This window comes from Rissa tridactyla, chromosome 12 (assembly GCF_028500815.1).
Source record: "Rissa tridactyla isolate bRisTri1 chromosome 12, bRisTri1.patW.cur.20221130, whole genome shotgun sequence".
In the NCBI taxonomy this organism is placed as follows: Eukaryota; Metazoa; Chordata; class Aves; order Charadriiformes; family Laridae; genus Rissa; species Rissa tridactyla.
Window position 1 is genome coordinate 13798070 of NC_071477.1, and position 26103 is coordinate 13824172.

A 26103-nucleotide genomic window follows, 5' to 3' on the forward strand; every position below is an offset into this window, starting at 1 on the left:
AAAAAGGAGGAAGAGTTTGAATTCGCTTTGACTTCTCTTTGGCTTCAGCTGCCAAATATGCATAGAATCATCATCAGAAAAGAAGAATTTGTTTGTGCCTCCACTGAGACTCGAGCAATGATATGACTTGAGGGGCAAAGGCACTGTCATGATGCATCACTACCCTGGAGGCATGAAAGTGTCTCTATGCAGCTGCTCAGCCAGAAAAGCTACTCGGGTTGCTGAAGTCCTTTCAATGAGCTCAGCCCAAGGCAATATTTTAGTATGAAACTGCCTCTTTAAAAATTAAAAGGAGTTATTTTTGCATCATTTGACTTGGATTATTTTAAATGTGTTCCATTATAGGTCACCTGTATTACCAATAAAATAATGAATTTGCAACTGATTCTATTCAGATTAATCCCTTAAAAATAGACAGCTTTACTGCATAGTTCCTTACACAGACCCAGGATAGTTTGCAGTATGCCTTCATAAACATGAAATTGCAAGGGTTAGTTCTGTTCTAGTACAGACGGCTGGTATGAAACTGCATAGATTTCCACAAGTCTCTCAATAGTGACCAACAAAAAATGACTCCTTACTTTTAGGTGAAGGATTATCGCCTGGTTGAAATGACACAAAATTAGCAAGAGAAATTTCTATTTGTGTATTTAGTCTTCCTGTATCAAATTCAATCTACCCTTTGTGAGCAAGCTGGAGAGAGGACCTAAAAGTGCTGTTACATTTAAGCCCAGGAGAAAGTTGCCATCTCTTGCTCATGCTGTAGCGCAAGAGCTCACTGATGTTAAACCTGCTTTATTTTGTCCATTTGACCACCACTGTGCTAGAGACAGACAGCGTTGGCAAGGAGATCTCGGAGCGTCATGTCATAAGACGTGCTGTTCCAAACTGAGAAGCTGGATGGGAAGAGGAAAGGAGCAGAACTTCAGCGGCAATGGCAGAATTGCTTCTTGCACCCATGCAAAATAACTTTGCTATGTTCTCCCAGCATAAAAGAGAAAGCAAAAAAGTGGTTCTTGCCCCTCTGTATCAGAAAATGCTGCACAAGCCCACAGTGAGGATTTCTACATCATCATAAAGGCAAAATTTTTTTCCACTTTTTCTAATCTTACTGTGGTAAATGCTGAACCTGTAAAGTGTAACACGCTCAGCCAGCACTGGTGCACTGCTTTCTGCTATTTAATAAAAGCGCCTTTACCTTCTCTCGTAGCACTGTGTCTCATTTCACGCAATCCTCTAAAGCAGTCCTCCTTTTATATTCCTTTTCTGCATATTTGGGTGTACCTGACATTACGGATGCAGTCTCACCAGAAGCACAGACAACAGTAACACTTCCTTAAACAAGAAATACCTCCTCTGATACTCTCTAGAATCACATTTAATGTTTTTTGGTCATCCAGCATAGGATGGTCAGTGATCATCCTATAACCTGCTGTATATTTTGTTCGGTGGTGGAGAAAAGGGTTGGGCTGGATAGATGTATCATTGAAAGATTCCACAAGAACACTATAAGATAAGACTTTATGTCTATATTCTGCTGAGATTGCCAGGAAGGCTTAGGGATATTGGAAAGGTAGAGAGGAATTAGTTGCTGTATTTAGGTATAAAATCTAACAGAAGTTTACCTCAAGAAAAAAAGGAAAGAAAACAGACCTCGGAGATACTGCAGAAGAAAAAAGAGCAGGAACTGAACACCCGAGACATGGGGGGAATATATGGTTCTCATTTTGCCACAAATATTGGTAGAGAAATCTTTTCTCTTCTTTGAACTGGAAAACTTTTTCAGTGACAGCAGCAGACTATCTTGAAGACTCTTATCTATTTTAATCAGGCTTCTTTTAGCACCTGCTGAAATCTCTCAGAGCTCAGGATTGGCTTAAACACATATGAAAAGGGCCCTGTGGCATGTATTCCTTGACAACAATCTGTTCTCCTCACCTCATAGAGTGTAATGATGCCATTTGTCTCATTTGGAGGCTTCCACTGAACATAGATCTTCTCTTCAAAAGGTCCTCCCTGGATGGATTCCAAGGGAACGGGTCCAGGAACTACAGGAAAAAGAAAAGTTGTGTTAGAAGCTACTACCAGCTCCAGCCGCACATACGTCAGAAGACACCAAGAGTCCACCAGACAGGAAGTTCAGAGTTGAAAATAAAAACCATAAAAATAATGTAATTAAAAAAAATCCTCAAGGCATTACAATTACCAAGGTACTAACAATATGAAAGGCCTCTTCTCAACATTTGGTTCACATAAGAATACCCTAATGGAACCACTAAGTCATAAATAAAACCAGAATCCATGCAAATATGAAGCTAATTTCAGTACATCCTTACCCCAGTACAGCCCAGCAGCAGTAGGGAATTTAATTTATCCTGCTCCGCCCACACAACAGCAAAGCTCTATCCACCTAAACAGCCAGACTGCACCTTGGCATAAAGATGCTACTGGGCTGCACACTTTTATCGATATCAAAGATTGATTTCCTTAGTAAAGTAACAATGCAAGATTCATATTTCATTATGGTTACAAGGCCAGCTAAAAAAAAATCCACCTACTCAAGCAAAATTTTAATGCTGTGGAAGATAACTAACTAAATGCAGTCCCAAAAGCCTCTTGTCTGATAAAAAACCCTGATCATTTTTCTTAAAGATGTGCCATCGTCTTATGTCCCCCCATATGATATACTGGACTGCTAGAGCCACTTTCAGCTGGGAGAAACTTAAGACAGCAACTCCCTACAGCTCTGGCAGAGGAAGAACACTTCTTTTTTAACACATTAGAGAGAATGGAGACTTGCAGTCTACACGAGTCCTTGGTCTGAAATAGCCCTGACGGGATAATAACGCTTTAAAGCTTTCCATCAGTGCTTCTGGAAAACAAGCCTTTTGAATCAAGAACAGAAGAGTTAGCACCAAAGGAATTTAGCTTCCGAGACGTACGCAAAATGCTATGTCCAGAAGACCAGCATTAAGAAAATCTACACTCACGAAAAAAAAACTTATACTTCTTTTGGGGACAGTGATGTGAAGGCACAAGAAAAATCTACAAATGCCAGGATTACGTTTGCCCATATAAAGGAATCCGCTCTGTAGGTCCTGGGTAGTTCAGAACATGCCTTCTGTAGACTTACACCTACCGCTGTTCAGTGACTGCTCAGACTGGCGTTTGTCATTTCCAAGCTCTTCAGGGAGCCCTGCCCTTTCAAGAACGCGTCTGTGAAATGGAAATTATTTACACCTACAAATTTTACTTGCATAACACACACGCTGTACAGAGAAGCCATTTATAAGTCTGATGGGACAGAGGGTTACGTCGTTATTGACAATTTCAAAATATTAGTCTTCCCCAAAAAACAAGCAAGCCAGCCAACCCAACAGAACTCACCATCTTCCTCAGTCTGCACAACCAACTCCTCACTTTCCATTTTGCCCTCCGGGTTGGAGAGGGCTAACCTCAGCCGGATGGTCATGAAGGGCCGAAGACCTCGCAAGGTGTAGTGGGAAGAAGTTTGGATGAGTTCCTCTGCCTCAAATTTTTGCTGGTTAAACACATACTGGTACTGGACTGTGAGATTGTAGCTGTGGCAGCGGGTCACTGCATAACCAAAGGGCTCCCACTGCAACGTCAGCTGCCGGGAGCGAATATCAACAACTTCCACATTCTGCGGCCCATGGACGGGATCTGTGAAACAAGCAAAGAAAAAAAATCAAAAGAAATAATTTTATATTAAAAGAAGTCAGTCATCCATTATTATGCCTCCTTCCATATTGACAGAGTGTCTAAGTATGTTCTTGTCTTTACAAATTAATGTCAGCTCCACAAATGTATTCTGGCTCCTGAGTTTTCCCTGAAAACCACCTGTCACAGGCCCCTGAACAGTGGTCATGCTCCTGATTCCTATGAAACCTCATTGAGTCCAACAAAGGCAGCGTGATTCCCAGAAGTCTCACTTCTTCATTATTTAAAAAAAAAAAAAAAAAAAAAAAAGGTAGCTGATGGTCTGCCCGAGGTGTCTAAATGCCTTGGTGAGCCCAGCCCTAAGAGATGCACAGACATAGGGAATGGCTGCCAGAGCAGGAATGAACTCAAGTTTGCCAGCTTTCTATTCAGCTACGCAGTCCCTGCACCCTCCTGCCCACCCTAAACCCATTCCGCTCACAGAGTAAAGCACGAGAGTGTAAGAATCGAGATTAAGAGCCTGACTGTCAGATCGCCAACAATCCCACACCTACTGCCCCCTCAATTTTTTAAACTCCGGAATGTTTTGGCAATGGGCATAGGAGCAGCTCATGCTACTCCTTCAGTAAGTTTTCTGAGTCATCTCAACCTCATTCCAATAAAACTTTTATTTCAGATCGTATCAACGCCTCGGCCCCACCAAAGTTTCATTGCTCTTTATTATTCTTTCTACAGTATCTGACTGAGGTACAGTTTGAATATTCATGTGTAGGATTCATTTTCACCTGCTGTTCCTTAATTTATTTTTAACAGCATAACTCAAATGCTCTGACTACAGACTCTGCCCTTTATATAAAATATAAATGCATGCGCCGCTAGACATGCAGATATAAAGAATGAAGGATGAGTGAGTAAAATCAGTGTCTGAGACATGTCAGATGGTAATAACACTACCCATGTCAGAGTTTGTTTATCTGACATTTCTTCAACTTGCAGACCTTGTTTGCTTTTTTGCTTAATATATAGCTACGCAAGGTAATTAGAAAATCTATAACTTCACATAAAGTTTCTTGATTTGTAGCACAATTCGGTGTTTCGCCCACTTCGCATGTTCTCTCACGATTTTAACCTATGAAAGGAACAGAACATTTTCATGGAAACAAAAAAAAAAGTCACAGGGACTCCCAAATACTAGATACACTTCTTTGAAAGGTAATTAAAGTGGAGAAAAAGCCTTCTGGTAATTCTTGAAAGTAAAGCACGCACCAGCCATACCGACTTCAATCCACTAATGCATAAGCAGAAAAAAACCACTATAACAATCAACATATTCCGTATTACTTCTAAAAAAATCCTAGTGACTGGAAATGGGAAAATAGCTACTTCTGAAATTAATCTTTAGACACACGCACATGCAGACACTTTTGAAATATGATGCGTATTAAAGGACCAGGGGTCTAAATCTAGCAACTGGCTTAGGATTCTATATAAGTCATGTAATTCCCTTAGCATCCAGAAAGCAGCTCTAAAATGACATTCGTTAGTAATGTGTGTGTCAAAAAAAATACAATTTAGAGATCAGAAAGTTTGTATGCATAAATATACATATATATACTTAGCACTAGGTGATAGCCATTCCTTTACTATAAACCCATGAAAAGAACATTTCTGCAGATGAATTGTACAGATAAATAAGGTGAACAAAAGAATGGTTCTGTGAAGTCTTTCAGCCTCTGGAACTGTAAAGGTAAGCACAAGCCTTGTTGCAAGATGCACTGAAAGAAAAGGAAACCAAAAGCAGATGCTTGTCCTTCAGAACTCTCCATTACACCAAGTAACCAAACTCCAGACCCCAACCCAGAATGTGGCTGAGGCACAGCAAAAACATTTCACACCAAGACAAGAACGTAGCTGAAGATGGCAATTAACCTCCATGTTAATGTTATAACGTTTTTTTTTTCAATTGCAGTTATTTTCTTTAAGTCAGTCATGTTATGGAATGAATAGGTAATTAGCGGATGTTTGGTTTATTGATGTCAGACGTGCTGGCTTTATCAGTGGGTAAGGAACAACTTTGACTCAGCATCATCTCACCATGTAACACGTCCAAAACCTGGACCATGGAAGACGACCTGCAGTTTTTAGCTTGCTTTCTCATTTTGTTCACATTTACTCTTTCTTACCCGGAATTGTAAGTCTCGGGACCTGCCTTGTACCAACCAGTTTCTAATTCTGCTCAAAATTTCACTGTAAATGCTTTAAGATACATTCTGAGGCCTTTGTTTAGTCTTTCAACACAGTCTTTTCAATAGAGTAACCGGCCTATTAACAGATTACTTTGAGTTACAAAGTGAGAATCTAAAATACAGATTCCAAACATAGTCCAGACCTCATTGCACAGTCACAGAACATACCACGTTCTCACAAGAACTATCTGTTCTCAGGCTGATAATCCTATAATGTGCGATTTTTTCAGTGAAAAACTGAGATGAGGATGCTGCAGTTCACAGTGAAAGCAGGAAGGGGATGCAGGTTTCAGAAATACCCACAGCCTGAGGCATCTCCAACGGCAGATGCAGGGACTTGGCATCTAATGGCCACCTTCTGAGCAAAGGGGGAATAAATCAGTAACTAAAAACTATTGAAACTTTAGGTTTAGAGAGGAAGAAACCAAATTGGAATTAAATCAACAATAAGAAGCTGGAGTGGAAACATTTATATTCACTCTGGCTCCCTTCTCTCAGTTTCTATCTCCTTTTTCTGCAAAGCGAGACTATGTCATTTTGACAATGTTTTCCAGTTGCCACACTGATTTCCTCTGCCGCGTAAGCCATTGAAACTCATTTTCAAAGATGAGATTTTGTACTGTTGTTTTTAAAAGACAGTGGTCCTACTACCGTCTCCATTTAATTCCTTCCCCATTTTAGCTTTGTAAGAACACAATCTCAAAAGGTCTGTAGTACCTATCCCTGGGACTCTGCTGTCTAACATCACCTGGTTTCCACTGTGTTGTAATGATGTATTTTCCCCAAAAAGAAAAAAGAAAACTAAACACGTTTATAATTGATCTACAATCTTCTAGTAGTGGTGATTATTTAAAACTGGACGAATTGCTCCATTTTTGTATTCCTGGAATTACAGCTTCCAAATAACGTAAGAAAAAAAATCTGAAAATTATTAACCTTGTATTTGGTTAGTGTAAGAATATCTGCTAATATGTATCTCAACTTCAGCTGTACAAAATTACCTACCAAAGCAAGACAGAAACAGACCGTCCCAATTTGAATACTTCGAGATCATATACAAGACGGCCTGGTGTAACCTGCATAAATGGAAGTAAAATTTTCTCAGTGTTCTGAGACCCTGGAAAAAACAAAGGAAATTCTTGGGAGGCCCGAGCAATGAAACAGCTGCCACCGAGCGAGTAAAGCTGCTCTTGAACCCACGCAAAGGAAATTGCGGCCTCTGGGATTTCACTGTGCGAATGCTGTATTTTTATTTGAGCCTGATTGAACTGTTAATTACATTTTGAAAGTTGACATCAAAATCAAGGAGTGAACAGTATTTTTTAATGCCACATCTCCCACCCATGCTTTGATACCTGTCGTTACTCTGGTCGGCTGCCGCAAACTTTCAGCAGGCCAGGAACCTTTGTAAAGCTCTCGTGATGTACAAGTGGCCCGAATGGAAACAAACTCTCCCCAGAGGTCCTTCAGCTGTGCTGCCCGTCATTTTTGACCCAACAGTGACTTGCAACGATCACAAATTGCATTTTCTGCTATCACAATTTTAAAGAAAAGTTGACTTTTATGGCTGGTTTTGCTCTTTCCTTGTCGAGTGTTACAGATCTCGTTTTGTTCACTGTAGGCAAGGTGAGGTGTAGAAAGGCAAAGGTTGATTTAGATTATTAATAACAATTGTCTCTGCTTTATACCCCTCCATCAAGAGAAGAACAGAGAGGAATGGAAGCAATGGCGAAACGCTGGGGTTGGAACATGAAGCTCAAGTTGAGCAGTGAAGTTAAATGGCGACCATCAGCTGTTGCCCCCAGGTTAACTACCTGCTGCAGGAGCCTAATTGCAAGAAATTGTGCTGTCAGTAAAGGCACGAAATTGGGCAGAAGATGTCCGTACTTGTCTGAGGCCCCATGCCCATGTCTCCTGACCCTACGGAGAACAGGAGGCAGAGTTTATTAGCAGTGCAGGTGTCCACTGATTAAATTCTGTTTCGCAGCAGTAGGTTACAGAGACCAAGAATGCACAAGGGGAAGAAAAATGAGCGTGACGGGTACAGCAGCTTTCTGTGAGTCCTGAACTGATGTCTTCAGACAAAGAAAGAGAAGTAAAATAGGTGAGAATCCAATTCGTGTCTTCCCCTCAACACTCCCACACACTTGAGCTCATGAGCCAGTCACACCAACCAGAGCAGGTCAACCAACATCTGGGCAGCCCAGTAAGGTCCCCATCCCTTCCTCCAAGGCAGACTGGGAGGAGACACAGGGAAGACTGGGTGCATTGGGAGTTGATAATAAGACCAAAACTTGTGTTCTCCCAACTACCAGCACGGTACAATCTCTCTCTGTAGCCCAGAAAATATTTAATTTCATTTTAATTTACAAAATATAAATTTGGTAGTATCACAGAACAGCTGAGAACTTCACAGAGTATTTCAGTCTCCCGATAAATCGAGACAGTGGCCACTTTTCATGCAACAGCAACAAAACTCCTAATGACGGTGAATCAGCAATTAGGCTGTTTCCTTTCTGGTTTTCAAAGACATTGTTCTTGTTCTACAGATAGAAACCAAACAGTAATCTGCCTGACAATGATTTTTCTCTAGATATTACATTAGAGCTGAAGCCTTCTCTATCTCAACTCTATTCCCTATTTCTCCTCTTCCTCCTTAAATTTCCACAGGATGAAACATAACTAGGGAAAGACACCCACTATCAAAAAATGTAGCAAGATAAACAGAGCAAAAGCACTCAAGTGGTTTGCCTTAAACGCACAATTCATGTGTGTGATGGTTCAGAATAAAACAACCACCTCTACAGCGCATGCTGCTCGTCTCTTCCAAGAGACTCTGACAGATGAGCTGCTCTATATGCACCTTCCGTCTCAATGTCCTACACGTGGACATTTCAGGATGGCGGACAACTCTGTCCATCCCCGAAGTGCAGCACGTCTCTCTCTGACAGAGCTCCTTTGCTGAGCGTCACAACTCACCCAGCTGCTGCCCATCATATTTCAATGCCTCCCCAGCCTGAATGCGCTATAAATGCCTTTTCAGACATGAGAGATAAAAACACCGATTAAACAGAGTCTTTCAATCCTGTAAAAGTGTTTTGGCTTTGCCCTTTTCTGCACAAAGAACATTTCCCTAGTATTTGGAACTAATTTTTATTTTTTTTAAACCAGTTTGGGTACCATCACTGGTCCAAAAACAGTGCAGACAAAGCTGAACGCAGGCAATTATAGAGAACGGCATGTTCCGAGAGAAGCCTTCCGACAGAGAAATGAGAAAAAAAGGAGTGAGATTGATACAATAAAGTCACCACAGAACAACCAACCTGTTTGTTGAGATACCTGCAATCAACTATGCCCCAAGTCATACACAAAGAACCAGGTGTCATTATGGCTGATGAACTGAAATAAGCTATTTTATGGCATTCTCTGAGCAATGAAGGAGGAGGAGCCCAGCGACACAGATGCATCTATTATAAAAGAAAGGTTAAATAAGTTAGACAATGGAGGATGTGCTTAGATAAGCCAGGGACTGAGCTCTCTCAACAGTTACCACGACCCTTTTACTTCAGTTCACAGCACACTGACTTCATTTTTTGATTGATCTGGTTTTGTTTTGATATATTACAACACCTATTAACCATCCTCTGATCTCATAGTTCAACCCTGTTAAACAAAAAAAAAAAGAAAAAAAGAAAAAAAAAGAAAATAATAATAAAGAATCCACTCAAATGCCTTTAAACTGAGCCCAGATCTATCTGATGTTTGAGAAACTCGGCAGACCTTTTAATTTGTCACAAAATGTGGCTGTCACTCTCATGGACTAAAAATCCACAGGGTGGCCAGTGCCCAAGGTGGAGGAAAAGCCAAAAGCTGCCGGAGAGCAGCACCACCTACCTGTGCTCGCTCCAGCGGCATCCAGAGCTGCCAAGCCCTCACTTGTAAACAACTTCAAGATAATTAAGCACTACTTTTTAAAACAGGTTTATTAGCATCTGTTTAAATGAAATTTTTTTTCATTATGGTACGAAACAGTAAAATGAAAGCTTTCTTCCTCTTATACCTAAAACTATTGTTCCCTAACAAACTTAAAAATAATAATTTAAAACAACAATAAGGGGTAATTACTGGTTTTATTAAAAACATCTATCACGGATACACATAGCAGTAGTATTCCATGTCTGGGAACAAAATGTACATTATTGAGCATTTTGATGATTAAATACAAAAGCATAATTAAATATGCTAATGAAAGTGAGATTACAAAGGAGGTAAGCCACTTGTTTTGTGTCAAACGAAAGTAAAATGTGCATTTTTCACAAATCTACTTTATTATGTATAAATAAAATATTTATTTTAACTATTTATTTTACTGTTGCGTATGTGCATTTATTTTTATTACCTCTTCCTCTGTGTACTTCTGCTGTTATCTTCAAGTGGAATAAGTGGAAAAGATTATACTAACGTATAAGGTAGCTCCTGACAAAACATACATTATCTCCGTAAAAATAAATAAAGTAATCAAAATAGTAGGTAAAAGAGAGGCTTCCTCTCCACAGCCATGGGTCTGCTGAATTCTTGCGGGCGGCAGAGAAAAGCACTGCTCTTGCAGGTAGGCTTCCCTCATTTGTAACTGGGGCTTCCTTTTATGTCTGTGCAGTCAGCGAGATAAATTCTCTATGTTCTTTTGGAAACTTGTTTTTCCAAAACAAAAATTAAAATCTCCAGTTTAACTTTTGATCTGTTAAGAAGCTGCTATCAGTTGACGAAGCATTGGCTTTGCAGGTGCTACTGAAATCTCCTCATTGCTCTAAACCACTGGAGACTTGTCCATTTTCTCAAGATTCCGGAGCAGCAGCAACTCCGTTTTCACCAGCTATGGGAACCCCTACAGGAGGAATCTCTCTGCGGTGGGCACTAGCTGATCCCCTGTACCTGATGGCATCTAAAGGGACTGTCTCTCTACAGCACGCCATAGCGGCAAAAGAAACACAACCCAAACCAAACCAACAACATTTTCAATTGCTAAGAATACTAAGATTGGATAATTACTTAGATCAAAGTAGCATATGTCACAACCATAATAATGTTAGAGAAATGGGGAGTCCCCAGGAGCAGGTGGTTGGAAATTCAGCTAGTGGAGGAGACAGACTGGAACTCTGTGTCAACCAGTTTCTTTTCCCACTTATTCCCTTAACTAGACCAAGAGACTTTCAAATTCTTGCAGCTGAGCACTAGTTGCAATGTACTCCAGAAATACATTTTTAGAAAGGGTCTAGATACAATTTATAACCATCTGCTTAATTCTAATTTCAGGCTCATGCCTTGCTTCCACGAGGGCGCTGAAGCCAGCAATGCAATGCCATTAGTGCCATGGATGGTTAGCTATTACGTGAATGTGCATATTCGAACAAATGTTCATTTCCAAGTGCTATAGATACTCTGTGGGATAGTGGAGGACAGATAAAGTTTGCGCCGAACAAAATCAATGCACTGCATTTAGCCCAATAATTGCCTTTTTCCTAGGATGTGGTTGCACTTTTGACTCAAACAAAAATGAAGCAGAATAAATTTACGCCAGAGGAAAGTGCGAGGGGAGCAGAGTATGAGGAGGAGAACCAGCACTTCTTTCAGACCATTTCTATCTGATCGGCATGCCACTAGGAAAATACTCTTACAGGATTTCAATACAAGCATGATGTATGAGAAAATACAGCCAAACCAGTTCTTCAGAAACACCGTCGAGCCTATAAAGAGAGTGTAGCTCCTAACACCGCCAGGACTCTTAGTGTAACCTCAACATACAGGCCATAGTGTCAGGATTACAGCAGCCTTGTTAATACCCCACAACACACATTTTTAAAAGTCTCATTGAAATTCAAGTCTTTCTTTTAGCCCAAGCATACCTTTTTAAACTCAGCAACCTTCTTTTTTTTTTTTTTTTTTAAAAAAAAAGGCAACTGGATTAATTGCCTGCTCAGAAAATGACTCAACTCTAAATGATTCCAAATTGTTCCTAATACCTGTAATCTCCCTGCTGCCACACGGCACCCCTGCACTACTGCAGGTTTCTATCACCAGACACGCTTGGGGTTTGCTCTCTGCTTCATGCTCTGCACCCCAGGAGGCATGAATCTGCAATGGCCACGGTGCCGCTCCTACGGAAAGGCCAAGGAGCTGGTGGAGTCTCCGCTAGGCTCACAGTAGAGCTGATTTTATCCAGGAAAATCCCCCAGGTAAACTTCAGATCACTTGCTTCATAAACTTTGAGGAACTTCTGGTTTTGTTGTTTAAAAACAAACAAACAAACCAACCCCCAAGAAGTAGGATTGTTCACCAAAGAATATCAAATTATTGCTGTTCTCTTTTGCTCAATACTACCTTGTAACAGAAAGCTGTAATTTCCCATTCCCTAATCCCTATTTGCTGTGCGGGCCTGGACACATCCTTTAAACCACTTCTCAGCTCATTTGCATAGCAAAGCAAGCGATTAGCAGCCAGCTACAGTTTTACAAGAGTATTAGCACAATTTAATTACTGGTGATGGAAGTCACTCGCAAGGGCCACCACTGCACCAAGCCGTGTGTACACGTACGGTGTGCGCACATCCGCCCCCCACACGGCCAGTTCCACGCCAGGAGCATCTACAGCCGCCCCAGAGAACGAAACCAGAGTCTGCCATGAAAAAACTTTCTGCAGTCCTCAGAAGGAAAAAGATGAAGGGTATAATAAAGACCACACACAGCACGTTGGTGTTCAGTTTTTAAGCTTCCCTACAAAGTCCTATACCGATACATTTATCTTGAAACTAAAAATCTGAGCCCTGGTTTTAACGAGCACAGGAAGGTCAACCCTCATGGACCTAAAGGTACAGGTGTAACTCTGGACTGTCTGTATGACAGAAAATGGTCACGTCCTCATTTAGAGGCACATGGAAATGGAGAGGTAGATTTATAGTTCTGCTTTCTTCCTTCCTCTCTCCCAGGTAGCAGCAGGGAACCGGTCTTGCACTAGCTAGGAAATGAGATTCACAGTGACAAAAGAGCTGCGTGCTACCACAACCAGTAACTCCGACACAAAACGGAGCCAGCCCGTGGAAGGCCTTGGGCTGACTGTCTGCTTGCACATGGATGGCAGCCAAAGTGAAGCTGGATCGCAGAGAGTCACATCTGGTTCTGGGGGTGCACTGCCCTCATCTTTGGGTTCCGAAACATAGATGAGTGAAACAAGGTTTACAGCACTACTTAAAATCACAATGCTAATGAGCAAGTTAGTTAGTCATGCCCTAAAAGCTAGGGAAAGGCTCATTTGTCTACATCGAGATCTTTAGAATGTTTTTTTTTCCTGGGTGAATTAAGTCTCTTGCACTGGCCATTTGTTACTGCACATAAACCCCAAAGAACTGAAGTGGAAAAAAAGCAGTGGGTTTTGTCTTCGGCGACTATGGCTTGATTCTTTGCTGCCATGGCTTTAACAACAAGGCTAGAAGGAAGTAGATGAGCATTCATGTGTGAAAAAAAGCCTATGTTTTTAACAGAATTAGGCAGCTGAGCTCATTTCCACCCCATTAGGATCACTCTATGAGACAGTGCTGCCAATGAAAGCGCAAGAGATTAGTTTTCCCCTCACTAGCTTAAGCAATGCTCTGGGCGCCAAATACAGATCGCGACACTTTTCAGGGATATTGCAAAGCTCGTGCAGGGAACTGATCCAGATCCTGCCTTTCAATTTCTCAGCAAAGCCATTTCCACACAAATGCACCATTGTGCCCTGAAAGAGTTTATTTTGAAATGGGAAGAGGAGAAAGGAGGTAGATGCTTATTGGAAATCCATCCTCTGCAAGTGTGTTAAGGAAAGCTAAGAGTTTCTAAGAAAAGATCTGTTAATATGTCACCGAAACATTCCAATAACTACTGCCGCAGCTTGGCACCACAGGTCTGCAAGTTATAACAGCGTTTATGGCGAGAGACACTTTTTGCTCCTTTAATATACCATTGCATTTATATAAAGAAAATATTGTGCTCCTAATTTCATTTTCTTCTAATATTCCTACCTAGAACATGTGCCGAAAAAGTCAGTTTGACGGTTGGTTGTCCTCCAGCTGTTAATTATTTCCTTCTGTTCAGAGCAGAGGGCAAGTAAGAAGGGCAGAGAAAAAAATAGTTGCTGCTTTACTATTAAAATAACAGTATTCCTAACAGAGATGTGTTAGCATTTGCTCCCTAGATGGTTATAATTTATCTGGAGAAGCAGAAGATTAGTAATGTCAGGGATCTCCAACTGGCATCCGTTCAGCTCTTCTCTCTCAAGATTTACAGATACAACCACTTTCTCTTCCCTCTTAATCTTCAGAAAATCTCCTACGAAACTTAAAATCCAAGACCATTACAGCTACAGTGTGAAGCAACCAAATGTTGGGTCCAGTTAGAATTAAGGCTGCATGGACAACGTGAATTTGGTATGATTTGTGCCTATGCACTCTGCCCAAGGACTTGTAGAGATTTTTACACGTCTATGGTATCAGGGGACTCAAAAGGAGCTCATCCAACCTCTTCAGTATCCTGGTGACTTCCTATCCAGCAGCTTCCCTTTAAGGGTAAAACACCACGTGTTCAGGCCTGACCATTGCAGTACCCAAGCACCTCCTGTGACTCCTGCCTATGGGCTACTACATGGAAATAGTATATTTCCCCACAGGAGCGCTGGCTCCCCCAAGTACACAAAACATCTTTAGCTCAGTGTAAAACAGATGCAAGTGTGAACACAATCTGCCAACTAGGTGAACTAATGGTCCGACTAGCAGATAGCAGAAGACTGCAGCCATTTCTGTCTTCAGCTGTGCCACTGGGTAGCAAAAGAATCGCAAGACTTTGGTTATGGTTGAGAACATTTTCTACCAACCACCTGTTCTTCTACTCTTTCACTCTTCCTTGCTCCATACCCTCCACTACCACTGTTTCTTCTTCCTACCTCAGCCCAGTCTTTTCTCCACTCCAGCACTTATTCCATTCTCAAAGTCCTCAGCTACATCTGCTCCTAAGACTTCTTATTCCAGTCTGAGTTGCCAGTCCATCCCAATCTACTCCCCTTCAGGGACTGCAGCTCCTCATGAGACTGGGTTCCTGACCCCTGTCAGACACTGGGTCTCAGTCTCAGACCTTGCTCATATGTTCCTTCTTCATCCTCAAAAGACAGCCCAGCTCCCTCTCCTGCTCTTCACGTCCAGCTGCCTTACACAATTATCTTCCTCAACTCCTCCTCCCAGTTCCTCTCTAAACCTACTTCGCCATTTCCCTTCTGCCAACACATCTCATCAGCTAAGTTCAAGTCCAGCAGATTTCTCTTCCAGTCTGACTGAGCACAGCAAAGAAAGTATTTTCGCTAGAAGATTAAGGATCCTTTCTCTTCTAATAGTGGTTTTAGCCTTGGACAGGACAAGAGCAACTTAGAGGAACTGAAGACTTTTGAAAATTTAGCTACTATCATCTGTGAATTTTCTACTGTGGAAAATGGACTACAATTTTTCCTTCTCACCTAATTCAATCACACAGACAGATTGTGGGGGGTTTTCATGTGGACAGGAGAGAAAAAACAAAAACAACAAAAAACCACAACCACCAAAAAAACCAAGCCTCCAAAAATTCCACCAGACTCCAGAGGAAAAGGTTAGCCTTACAGATACATCAGTAGCTTCCTCCAGAAAATATAGACTTAAGTTTAAAAATAGAACAAGCATGAGCAAAACCTATGTTTATCTCCCTCCTGGAATTGGTTGAAGATTCCCAAAGCATCCATCACACTGGGGGTTTGCTTACCTTTAAGATTTTCAGCCATAATGACAAAGTTTGACAGGCCCTAAAGAAATGGTCCTTACTTGGGGCCATAGAGAGTTTCAGGCAACAGACCATACCTCTGCTCCACCTCCAACCCTTGCTGGTATTTCCTCTTTGCATCACAGTCTGGGTAATGGAAAGAGTCTTCATCTATATTCTGAGGCAAACTTCCTGTGTAGGCAAACCAAAGCTTTATACAAGAGTGCAACGTTCAACTTGCTTTCATATTTAGACTTTAAGAACCTGGAACATGGATTCCCTTTCTCCGTGTGCCTACCGTAGCATCTCACACAAAGGTGAGGGGGACTATCAAAATATTTATTAAAGAATGCATATGAAATTGTTAAAAAGTAAATAATAACAGATTAAAAAATAATGTAAGATCCAAGATCACTGGAAAACACTGCAGAGGAAAGGAATATAAAGGACCCAACATTTCTCCACATATCACAGCCAAGATGCGAAAACGCTCAATGGAGGAAGCGTGCCCAACAACTGCCTACATTGCTACTACGTCTAACGGAAGCATTAGTCCTTCACTTTCATTATACCTCCCAAAAGAACACAAAAATAAAAACACAGTAGCTGGCTCTCAGCACTCAATTAAGATTTAGGATGTCAATCAAAGGAGGTAAAAGCTGTTCTTGTTTTGTGATGTTCAGAGAGTATATCTGCCTTATTCGTTGTCTGTGTTCTCCAATCTAGACATCACTATTTGTATTAAAGAGTACAAGACCACCTAATGGAAACCTAACAGCTTGGGGAAGTGTTAGGTACCAGTATACTCATCAAAATAAATTCTCCTGTGAGAGCAGTTTATTGATTTGTATATTTGACTCTCTTAGGGATTATTGTTCAATTACTTTTATCCTCTGAGATGAAAGCAGCTGAATGTAACATCAAAAGCAGATAAAAAAAGTCGCATGTTTCAAATTTTCTTTCAAATCTGCATAATATCCATTACAGATCCGATTTTCAAGAGAGCCCTCTGAGAGCAACAGTGGAGGGTAACTCCATCAGACATACAGCTCTCATCTACATTTCTCTAATTATTCTGGCTGAAGCTAGCATCTTTCCTATAAAGCACATAATTTGTCCTTCAGCAAGTGACAGTCTGCAGCAGCTATCTGACTACATCTCCTTTTATCAGGTGAGCTGCTTGCTACTTGTTGATATGATTAGTAATTTATCACCACTTATAAATACAAACACAGCATATCACTTCCACTACTAACTTGTAGTACCATTGAAGAGCTGAAAGCCTGGTGGTGGTCAAGAGACCATGAAAATGCCATTTTGCGGGTCGGCATTCTTTCTTCACTAAAAGCTTTTCATGCTCTGCTTGCAAGGGGGAAAAAAAAAAAAAAAAAAAGATATTTTTAATTGCCAGCCCTCTGTTTTCACTGTGGGACTCAAGTCATTTTTGTTTTGCTGCACACATCGCAGCCAATGCAGCATCTGGAATCAGGATCTTGCCATATGAGAGAGATACGAGAGGGATATGCAACAAGGAGTTAGTGGTGCTCCTTCCCATTGGCATGAAGAGAGCTTCGCTGTGCAGTCATCAGAAAACACAGGCTTCAGTTCCTCAAATGTGAAAATGCACACACTCCAAACTTAAAACTTCAGTAGGATGACTTTATAACGAGTAGTGGAGTAGGAGAACTGTCCATGTGTTTTACGTGGCAGAGACATTACAACCATAGTTCAACCTGCAAACGATACGCTTGACGATCACAACCCTCAATTTTAAAACTCACCAAGCAGATGACCTTACGAGCAGCCACCCCCGCCCCGGCTTAATGGCATGGATAGGAGTTTTCTTTTAATGGTGATTTTAAATAAATACACGCACTTCCCAATTTGCATTTTTGACGAATACTTGTTTCCTCTGCTCTAAGAGCACATTTTATCACACAAACAGTTCAGCAAGGCAACTAAGCGCTCTCCCAGGGTCGCCCATAGACTTGCCTACAGAGCTGGGAGCAAGACTGCTCCTCGAATTCAGAGCAGCAGCAGGGTCAGCTATGGACTTTCAGAAAGGCACTTTGAGACCAGCCAGAGATGGAGCACTGGCGTTCCAGAGCATCGCAGCTGGATCTTTACTATTTTTCTCTTTTGCAACAGACTGTTGTAAAAGCCAGGTCTTTGCGAAGTTGTTTCAGACAAGGCCAAGCTGTAAAGGATGTTGATTTTGCTGATGCAATTACAAGGCCAATGCACTCATTAATATTACTGAATCTTAAAATGCTGTTTCTAGGGGCCATAGATTTTACCCGAAGAGATATTAGTGCTCCACCTCGACATTAAAAAAAAATCACTTTAAGAATAACAGCAACACATTTAAAGTCCATTAGTATGCATTTTCAAATGTCATGCTTCGAATACGACAGTCAAATTCCTGAATCAATCAGCCAAACGGAATTATTTCACTCAGAAATTATGTGAAGAGAAAATAACAGAAAACAGTAAAATGAGAATAACTTTATGCTGCTAAGTTAAGCAACTCAGTAGGCTTTTTGGTGAAATAAGAAGCAACACACTACATGCTTCAGTTCATCATCACAGGATGATGAACTGAAGTAGATTTTGGGTTTCTTTTCCTGTAGTAGAAGTGCCTGGGATGTTTTGAGGCACGCACACGCAGCATCGGGGGCCTGGAGACTACCTCGCTAGCTGGCGACGCACCAGATACAAGGGGCAAATACGGCATGTGCTAACTGCAGTTTGTCTCCAGGCAGAGTCTACATCTGTCTTTTTGACGTTGTGCTCTTTCTCAGCTAAGTTTTCAAATATATGCATGAATCCATATGCAAAATAGGCAAACCCGAGTTTCTTCAGTTAGAAATTCTGCTCTGGAGCATCCTTATACGCCAGTTTGACTCACACATATGGCGTGGCAGATTCTGTCCTAAGCGCTGAAGAAATTTAGAGCCTACAAATCCCTTCCATCCTGGCTAACATGCCATTATCCCAACAAAGCATATTTTACATATTCACAAGATGACTCGCATTCATCTGAACAGTTTGCAAGTCCTGATGTATGTCACTGGTGGCTTTCAGATACAAAAGTGAATGAAGTCAGCAAGCCATCTCCGATAATTTAACCATGAATCATATTGCCCTTCATTCCCGGTATGGCATTTGTGTTAATGTCTTCTGCTTGTTTTACCCTCCAGCAATTCTAGTCGGGAAAGATTTTTTTCCTGTAGCCAGAGAGTAGTGGTGGTCGTTTCTACGTAAAAGACAGACAGTATCGAAGACTGAGGAGGATCAAGAGTCATAAACTTAATTTCTTTCCCCAATACTCTCAACAATTTTAGCTGGTCTGATAGGCAATTAACCCAGAATAACCACTGCTGGTGAACCGACCTGTCTAAAAACAATAAGATTAAATAATCTAGTGATCTGGTCCTGGGGGAAGATGTCTGACAGAGGGCGAAAGAGTCATCTACCTTTATTTTCATATTTCCATTGAAAACTTAAGGGCCAGTAGTAACAAATAAGGTATAAAAAATACACTCTTGTATTTCCAAATGCCAGGAGAAATAGCCTTCTGATTCAAGTGAAGTGAAAAAAACTCCAAATCTATTTAGGTTTTAAAGTAGGACTCAGCAATTGTATGAAAAAAAGATTTTACATCATAATGGGTAACAATTTGAGGCACTGAGACTTGCTAGTGTCAAAGATGGTTTCCAGTTACATGACTTGCACTGAAAATGTGTTGGGTTTTTTTTTAAAAAAAAAAAAAAAAAAAAGGGAAAACACCTTGAAGTAAGGCACAATTCATTGTAAACCCATCAGACAGAGCTCAGGCCTTTTGTGTGAACTAAGTCCAGAAGAATTTTTTTTGCCTTCTTGTCCCACACTAGAATGCTCCATTTATTTACATTTGCAGTGATCTGTGATAAAGCTGATCAAACCCCGCCTGGACGCGTTCCTGTGCCACCTGCTCTGGGTGACCCTGCTCTGGCAGCGGGTTGGACGAGATGATCTCCAGAGGTCCCTTCCAACCCCTATCGTTCTGTGAAAGCCACTGCAAAACTCAAAAGTCAAACACTTGAGGCTCCCATCCCTACATACACCACGGAGCAAACTACCAGACCTAAGACACTCAATTTAAATAGGAACCAAAATTTATATATTTTGCTCAGAAGATGACCTTGGACATTATACTGACACAGAGAGGCTCAGGCTGAGTTTCGTTAAATAACTGTGCCAGGCACCAACTATCTGGTAAAAAAAAAAAAAAAAAAAAGAAAAGGTGCTACTTTCTCACACAGTCACTATGAAGTGATTATCAACTTAAGAAACCGTGTATTAAGATGAAGATGGAATATATTTGCATCTGGACTCAAGCCCAAAACTGAACCATCATGTACATAAATAAATAAAAGAAAATCACTGTACCATCATTTCAGTTTTGCTGGACATTCTTCTGAATGTTTCTTACTCTCATACTACACTGTGTACCAACCACTACACTGCCTGGGTGTGCTAAAGGTGATTCCAGCAGCGTGTATTTAATAGGAAGCCAACTGGTCACGCAAGGGTTAATGAAGGAGACTAAAAATCCTGAGAACAGTTTCTAAGTTATAGATTACCCATACAGTACTAATCTCTTTATATACTTCCACAGCAACTGCTACAGAAGTACACCAAAAGAAAAGTTAAGGTTATTATACAGGGAGTAGCATAAGGAGTTTCTATACCAACTCACAGCAGTTCAAATATGTCACTTCGATGTTTGTCAAACGTATTACTGCAACAAGACCTGCAGTTGATTGGAATAAATTCATCAGAGTCAGTTTGAGCAACGTGTCCACTCACGGGCTGTCTCAGTAGAGGCAACGCACCCAGCTACGGCTCCCGGGGTGTCAGCTTGAGAACAGAATGCAAAGCAATAACCTTTTCGCTGTGCAGGACCTACCGTCTCACTAAATTCCTTAAAGCTATCAACATTACGGGCTGTAGGCCTCAGCTTAATAAAACCAGGAACTTCCCAGTGCCAAAAGATAAACCTCCAGCCCTGCAAACAGCAGAGGTCATTCTGCCGGATGAGAAACGAGAAATATTGCTCTTTTGCATGTCCCTGCATAAAATATTTCAATTAATGTTACTGCTTAATCCATTTTTATCTCAAGCAAAGCGGCATGAAAAGGAGGCACTGACACTGCAACAGTCTTTGGTGATAATTTGGAGAAACTACAAAGCAAGGAAGAATTTCCTCACGTCATGTACGGCACTATCAAAGCACACACACATCTGATAGGAAGGAACCTCTCTTAATAAACTTTCTGTTCCTTCCTATAGGATGTAGATTTTAATCTCCAGGAATAAGGGTGCAAAGTAACATGCCCGTCATCTCTCAAGTACGTTTACCCGCTTCATTAAATACGGGGCTGTTTTCTCCTTTGGAATCCCACTCTCTTCTGAGATATGCTTCCACCAGGTTATTTAAAATTAACTTGAGCACATCTCCACAAACAGTAGGCAATACTATCGACGAGGAAAAAAAAGGCACGGCACATTGTAAACGTACAGGCCATCAGCCAGAAAGTAAGTAATGTATGAAGAAGGAAGAACGAGAAGTTTTCAGCTACAGGGTTAATATTCTTGTGAAGATAATCCTCCTATCCAAGATGTGACAAATCCAACTTCCTTGGAGATGGCTTTGAGACGTGGAATAAAGCTGCATTCAGCTGCGGTGGACAGCACATGTCTGGGGCTTCTATTATAAGCAGAAATTAATACCCAGGTAGAAATAACCATAAATCAGACTGACTTAGCTCATCAGCTGAAATACCAGCCTTTACATAAGAATACATTTTTGGCATTTCCAATCTCACACTTCATTGTGATAAAAAGCCAGCCTTGTCACTTAATCCCGGGTCTGCTAATCGGGAAGGGTGGGAAGCGGAAAAGCGGAGCTTCCATCCGGCTGCTGGGTGTCTGAAGGACGGGACGCTGCTGGCTTGCTCTGCTGACAACACGGGGGCAGCTGTGGCCACCTGAGAAGCTGGGAAGGAGAAGAAGCGGTATATCCTGAATTAAGTTTGAAAGCGACAGGCTTCTGAGATGCCAGTTCCAAAACTAAATATATCAATAACGAATAACTCGATGGTGAAGCAGATCCAATGCATGGCTCAGCAGTTGAGGCCCGGTTCAAGAACAGTATGGATTTTCTGATGCAAGTAGTCATTATACGTGCATAAAAATCCCCATGATTCAGACAGAAAACAGATCAAAACTACTTCACTACGTTGATATGATAACAACTTTCACGGGAAGGCAACTGCTGCAATTGGGATCAGACTACAACTGTACTCTGAAAAAGGCAGGCCTGTGTATTTTTGCCTAGAACACCCTGAGTCTGTTTGCAAAAGGAACTAAGACCTTTGTGTTTTGGAATGGAGACACCTAAGATCTAACGTATTTGATAAGAAGTCCGTAACTGCCTCTTTTCCTCTCCTTTTGTGCCTAATGCTTCAAAAGAAATAAAAAAAGAACACACCAAATCAGTTGTACAGCATGCTACGTAAGGAGACATAGATGGAGGCTGCATGCTCAGGAGCTCATGCTCTGAAGAACAAATTTCATTCCTGGAATAGGGAGTGAGGTAAAAATCCTCTTCCTTTTTCTTTTCCCCTAGAACTTTTGAATAGAGTACTGGAAAATACTAAAGTATCTTAAGTCTGCTATTCATCTGTAGCCCTAAGTGAGCACGACGTGTGAAAAGGAAGCATTTAAATGGCCTCAGATTTCAATTTCTACCTATATCCAGTAGGAAAAAATATTCCACAGGTTGAGCAGGAAAAAAAAGGCTTGGTCCTTTGATACAATAAATCTTGTAATCACTGAATTAGAGTACGCCATTCTGCTTCATGCTTGGAAGCCTCCAACTTACCCTGACACCAAGACTGCCGTAACATGACGATATTTCTGTTTCATCTAAAATTCTTGTAAAAGGTCAGACAGTTTGGGAAAATCCTGCTGCTGGTTATCTGTGGGCATCTGCTCCCCTTCCAGGCCCCGAACCACACAAGAGTTGGGGATTCTGCCTCGGCTACTGGAGTAATTCCAATTTTAACAAAAAAGGCTCTGGGGTCACAGAATCACAGAATGGTTTGGGTTGGAAGGGACCTTAAAGAGCACCCAGTTCCACCCCCCTGCCCTGGGCAGGGACATCTCCCACTAGACCAGGTTGCTCAAAGCCCCGTCCAGCCTGGCCTTGGGTCAGCTCACGAATGTTACTAAAATTAGTTATTACACAGTAACAGTAGGAATAAAGTGGCCCCTATAAAGGAGCCACCACTGAGAAAGAACTAACGCCACAAAATGCTGTGTCTGGGAGCATGAAATGACAGAAGTCTGGCCCGTGTACTGAATTTGTCACTTGAGTGTGAATGCTCATAGAGATCCAACTATAGCTAACCAGAGACAGAGGGAAACAAATCAAATTCGCTAGTGATAGGATGCTTTTATCTCTAAACTTTCTTTTGCTAGTCCAAAATTGCAACAGTAATCAAATGGGAATAAAAGGAGCTTTCTTCGATGAGCACGTCACGCTGATGAAAGGCAGCACAAGCCTTCTATATAGCCAAGAACCATAAACATTAACAGACGTTGGCATGTGGAGTTTCTCTCTGTTGTGTGTCAGTCCTCTAAGGGGTGTTTTTATGAATGAAATTCTGCCTAGAAGTGAAGGTGTTGCTTTGTTTCTGCCAGAGCTTTGCTGGATTTCGGCTGCCCGTGGCCAGCCCTCAGCGGGTGGTAGCCATGATCCTGGATCTGCATCTGAGTTCATGCCTTTTCCCTTGGTCCATGCTCGACCCACATAGCAGCTGGGCCTGTGCCCCACTGATCTGGACCTGACCCTTTCTTGCCAACTTGCCTTTCTGGCTTGACCGCAGGCCTGCCTCATCGCTATGGACTCGGTGGCAATCTGGGCTGCCTCCTGACCCCAATTACCATCACCAGACGCGCTCAGCTCCTCCTGTCCAGGTGCTGAGGGACTGTGCCATTGTGACCGAGGGCCCTGCCATCTCCCTGGGCTCCCAGTTCATTGGCCCCGCTGTGGGGGGGCCCCCTCTTCCTACTCCTGAAAACTTCTGTATTTGCCATTGAATTCTGAGATCACAAGAAGCCATAATGTTCCTTTTATTACTGTATCAGTAGTCTTTTTGTTTAGCATTTCCATGGTGGTTTTCGTTGCCTTTGAATTTTTAGCAAACTTTTGTTTAGTTTGTTGTCATCGTTTTTAATAGGAAGGTCTGAACTTCTTATTCAGATGGTATTTTGTCTACAGCAGGCAAAGCTTTTGTCAGCTGATAATCATAGGCATCGGTGTGTTTATATTGACCTATTTAAAATCTCAAATGTTTATAATAGGAGGGGAAGCTTTATAAAAGGTGCTTCTCAGAAGTGTTATTCAAAAAGTATAATGGTCCCATTTGTCAAAAATGCAAGTTTGCCCTTTAGCGCAGACCTAGTACATAAAATAGTCTTCAGACAAGCTCCTTTTTAAAATAGCTGCTCTCTTCGAGTTTTCTACTGCTGCCATTGAGAACGGGCTTTGCCCCTAGTTCACAGGGCAACCATTTTGGCTTAGCCTGCTCAAGAAGAAAGGAAAGTTGATTGTCTCCAGCTCCAGCAGCCCCATCGACAGCTCTTCAGATTTGAATGTGCCCTTAAGGTGTCTTCAATCTTTATAGATTTTCACATGCAATAAGGAAGAGCAGGGCAGGAAAGCCTGAGGAAGGGAATGTCTGTGCTGGCACCGGAGCACAGGAGAAGCTCCGTAGGGAGAGCCAGTGTCAAGTTCCTGAGGTTTCCACGCTGCTTCCAAAATGTTTTTGATTGTGTTTGAGTACGACTGCTGCACGGGGTAGGTAACCTTGGAGATAAATTGTTCGTGAATCAGCAAATACTTGCGTGCGTTCTTAAGATTTTCTGAAGTGAGATATTTACATCCTTATATAATCCTAAGAGGAAACAGGTGGCTCTTCAATGTGCTTGTGGCTTTTTCAATTACATGCTTAGGCTGAGGGAACGAGGACTCCGGGGTGGGTGGTTAGTCGCTGTGTAATTGCCCTGCTATGGCAGGCAGTCTTTCAAAAAGCACTGAAATCTCCCTTACTAAAGAGGAATGCATTGGTTAGCTTGTATGCAATTTGTAGCACGGTATTTGTCTTGAATAGCTTCCGTTTGCATTTGAATGCATTTATTTCTATCTTTTTTCACAAGTTACTTTGCATTCAAATTATAGGAACTTGTACGCACATTATGCTACAGACTAAACAATACGAGAGGCATGTGCTGGAATACATACAGCAACTAAACCAAGAAATAGGGCTAATGTTCGCACTTTTCTCCCAAGGTAGTAGAAAACTCCATAGCCTAGATGTACGCTATGCAGACAGTACCGAAATCATTACACCAGAAACATGACCAATGAATGAAAAACCTCAGGGTCAGGAAGCAACATATTCAAAATAACTTCGTCAAAGGGGCCTTAAGGAGTACACGCAAGCAGTAATAGAAGGAAGGGTTTGCTGGCACCACGACATGGCTGTTTTCTAGTGGTCCCTGGACAATGCCTTGGTTATTTCTCTGTTGCAATCAAGCTAAAGGCACTCAGATTTGCTCGTTATGAGTTTCAGGACTTCTGGAGACTGAAAGGACACTTGTAAATGAGGAGCTACCAACCTGTGACTGACCTTCAATATGTAATCAATAGCATAGATAGTACCAGAAGGGATACGATTGAAGCTGGAAATTCTTGGAAAAGGTACCAATGAGATCCATCACGACATGACTGAAGTCCTCAAACTACATGTTACAACATATATACTTTTAAACATAGCTTTTCCTTAGAATTTTTTTTGGCCACCTCTTACCCAAAGAGTTTTAACGCAAAAAATTGCTCTAAACTGAACGAGTGAACAAAGGCACATGCCATCACACATGGCTCAAATACGTCGCATCCATTATGTTTCCATCTAAGAGGTTCAGAAACACAATCGCTATTCCTGAAGGAACAAGTTTCGATGTGATATCCTTCTAACTTGCCAACCCAAACGCTCATATTGCTACTGGGTCTTGGACATCAACAAACGGCAGAAAAGGTGACAGAAAAAGATAAATATTCGCCTTTTCCAAGGCATCATGTTTACACGAACAAAGAAGTTTAACTTAGAAATGTCTCAGGACCACAGATCATTAAAATAATCTCCTCTGCCTTTGTAGGAAATGATCTGGCACTGCAATTTCCATTCTAAGCTTAAATGCCCCAGGCAAAGAGGCTACTAATTCTAATACATTTCCCAAGACTGAGGTTTAATAGA

At 41.5% G+C, this 26103-nt stretch overlaps 1 protein-coding gene across 1 annotated transcript in view; it reads right to left on the minus strand.

Annotated features, from left to right (window-relative positions):
• PTPRT (protein tyrosine phosphatase receptor type T) overlaps nt 1–26103 on the minus strand; it is a 462729-nt gene that overhangs the window by 153973 nt on the left and 282653 nt on the right. The window contains exons 8-9 of the mRNA XM_054218837.1: nt 3388–3684; nt 1939–2048 (exon numbers count right to left, since the gene is read on the minus strand). Of these exons, the coding sequence (XP_054074812.1) occupies nt 1939–2048; nt 3388–3684 (407 nt within the window). The remainder of the gene's footprint in view (nt 1–1938; nt 2049–3387; nt 3685–26103) is intronic.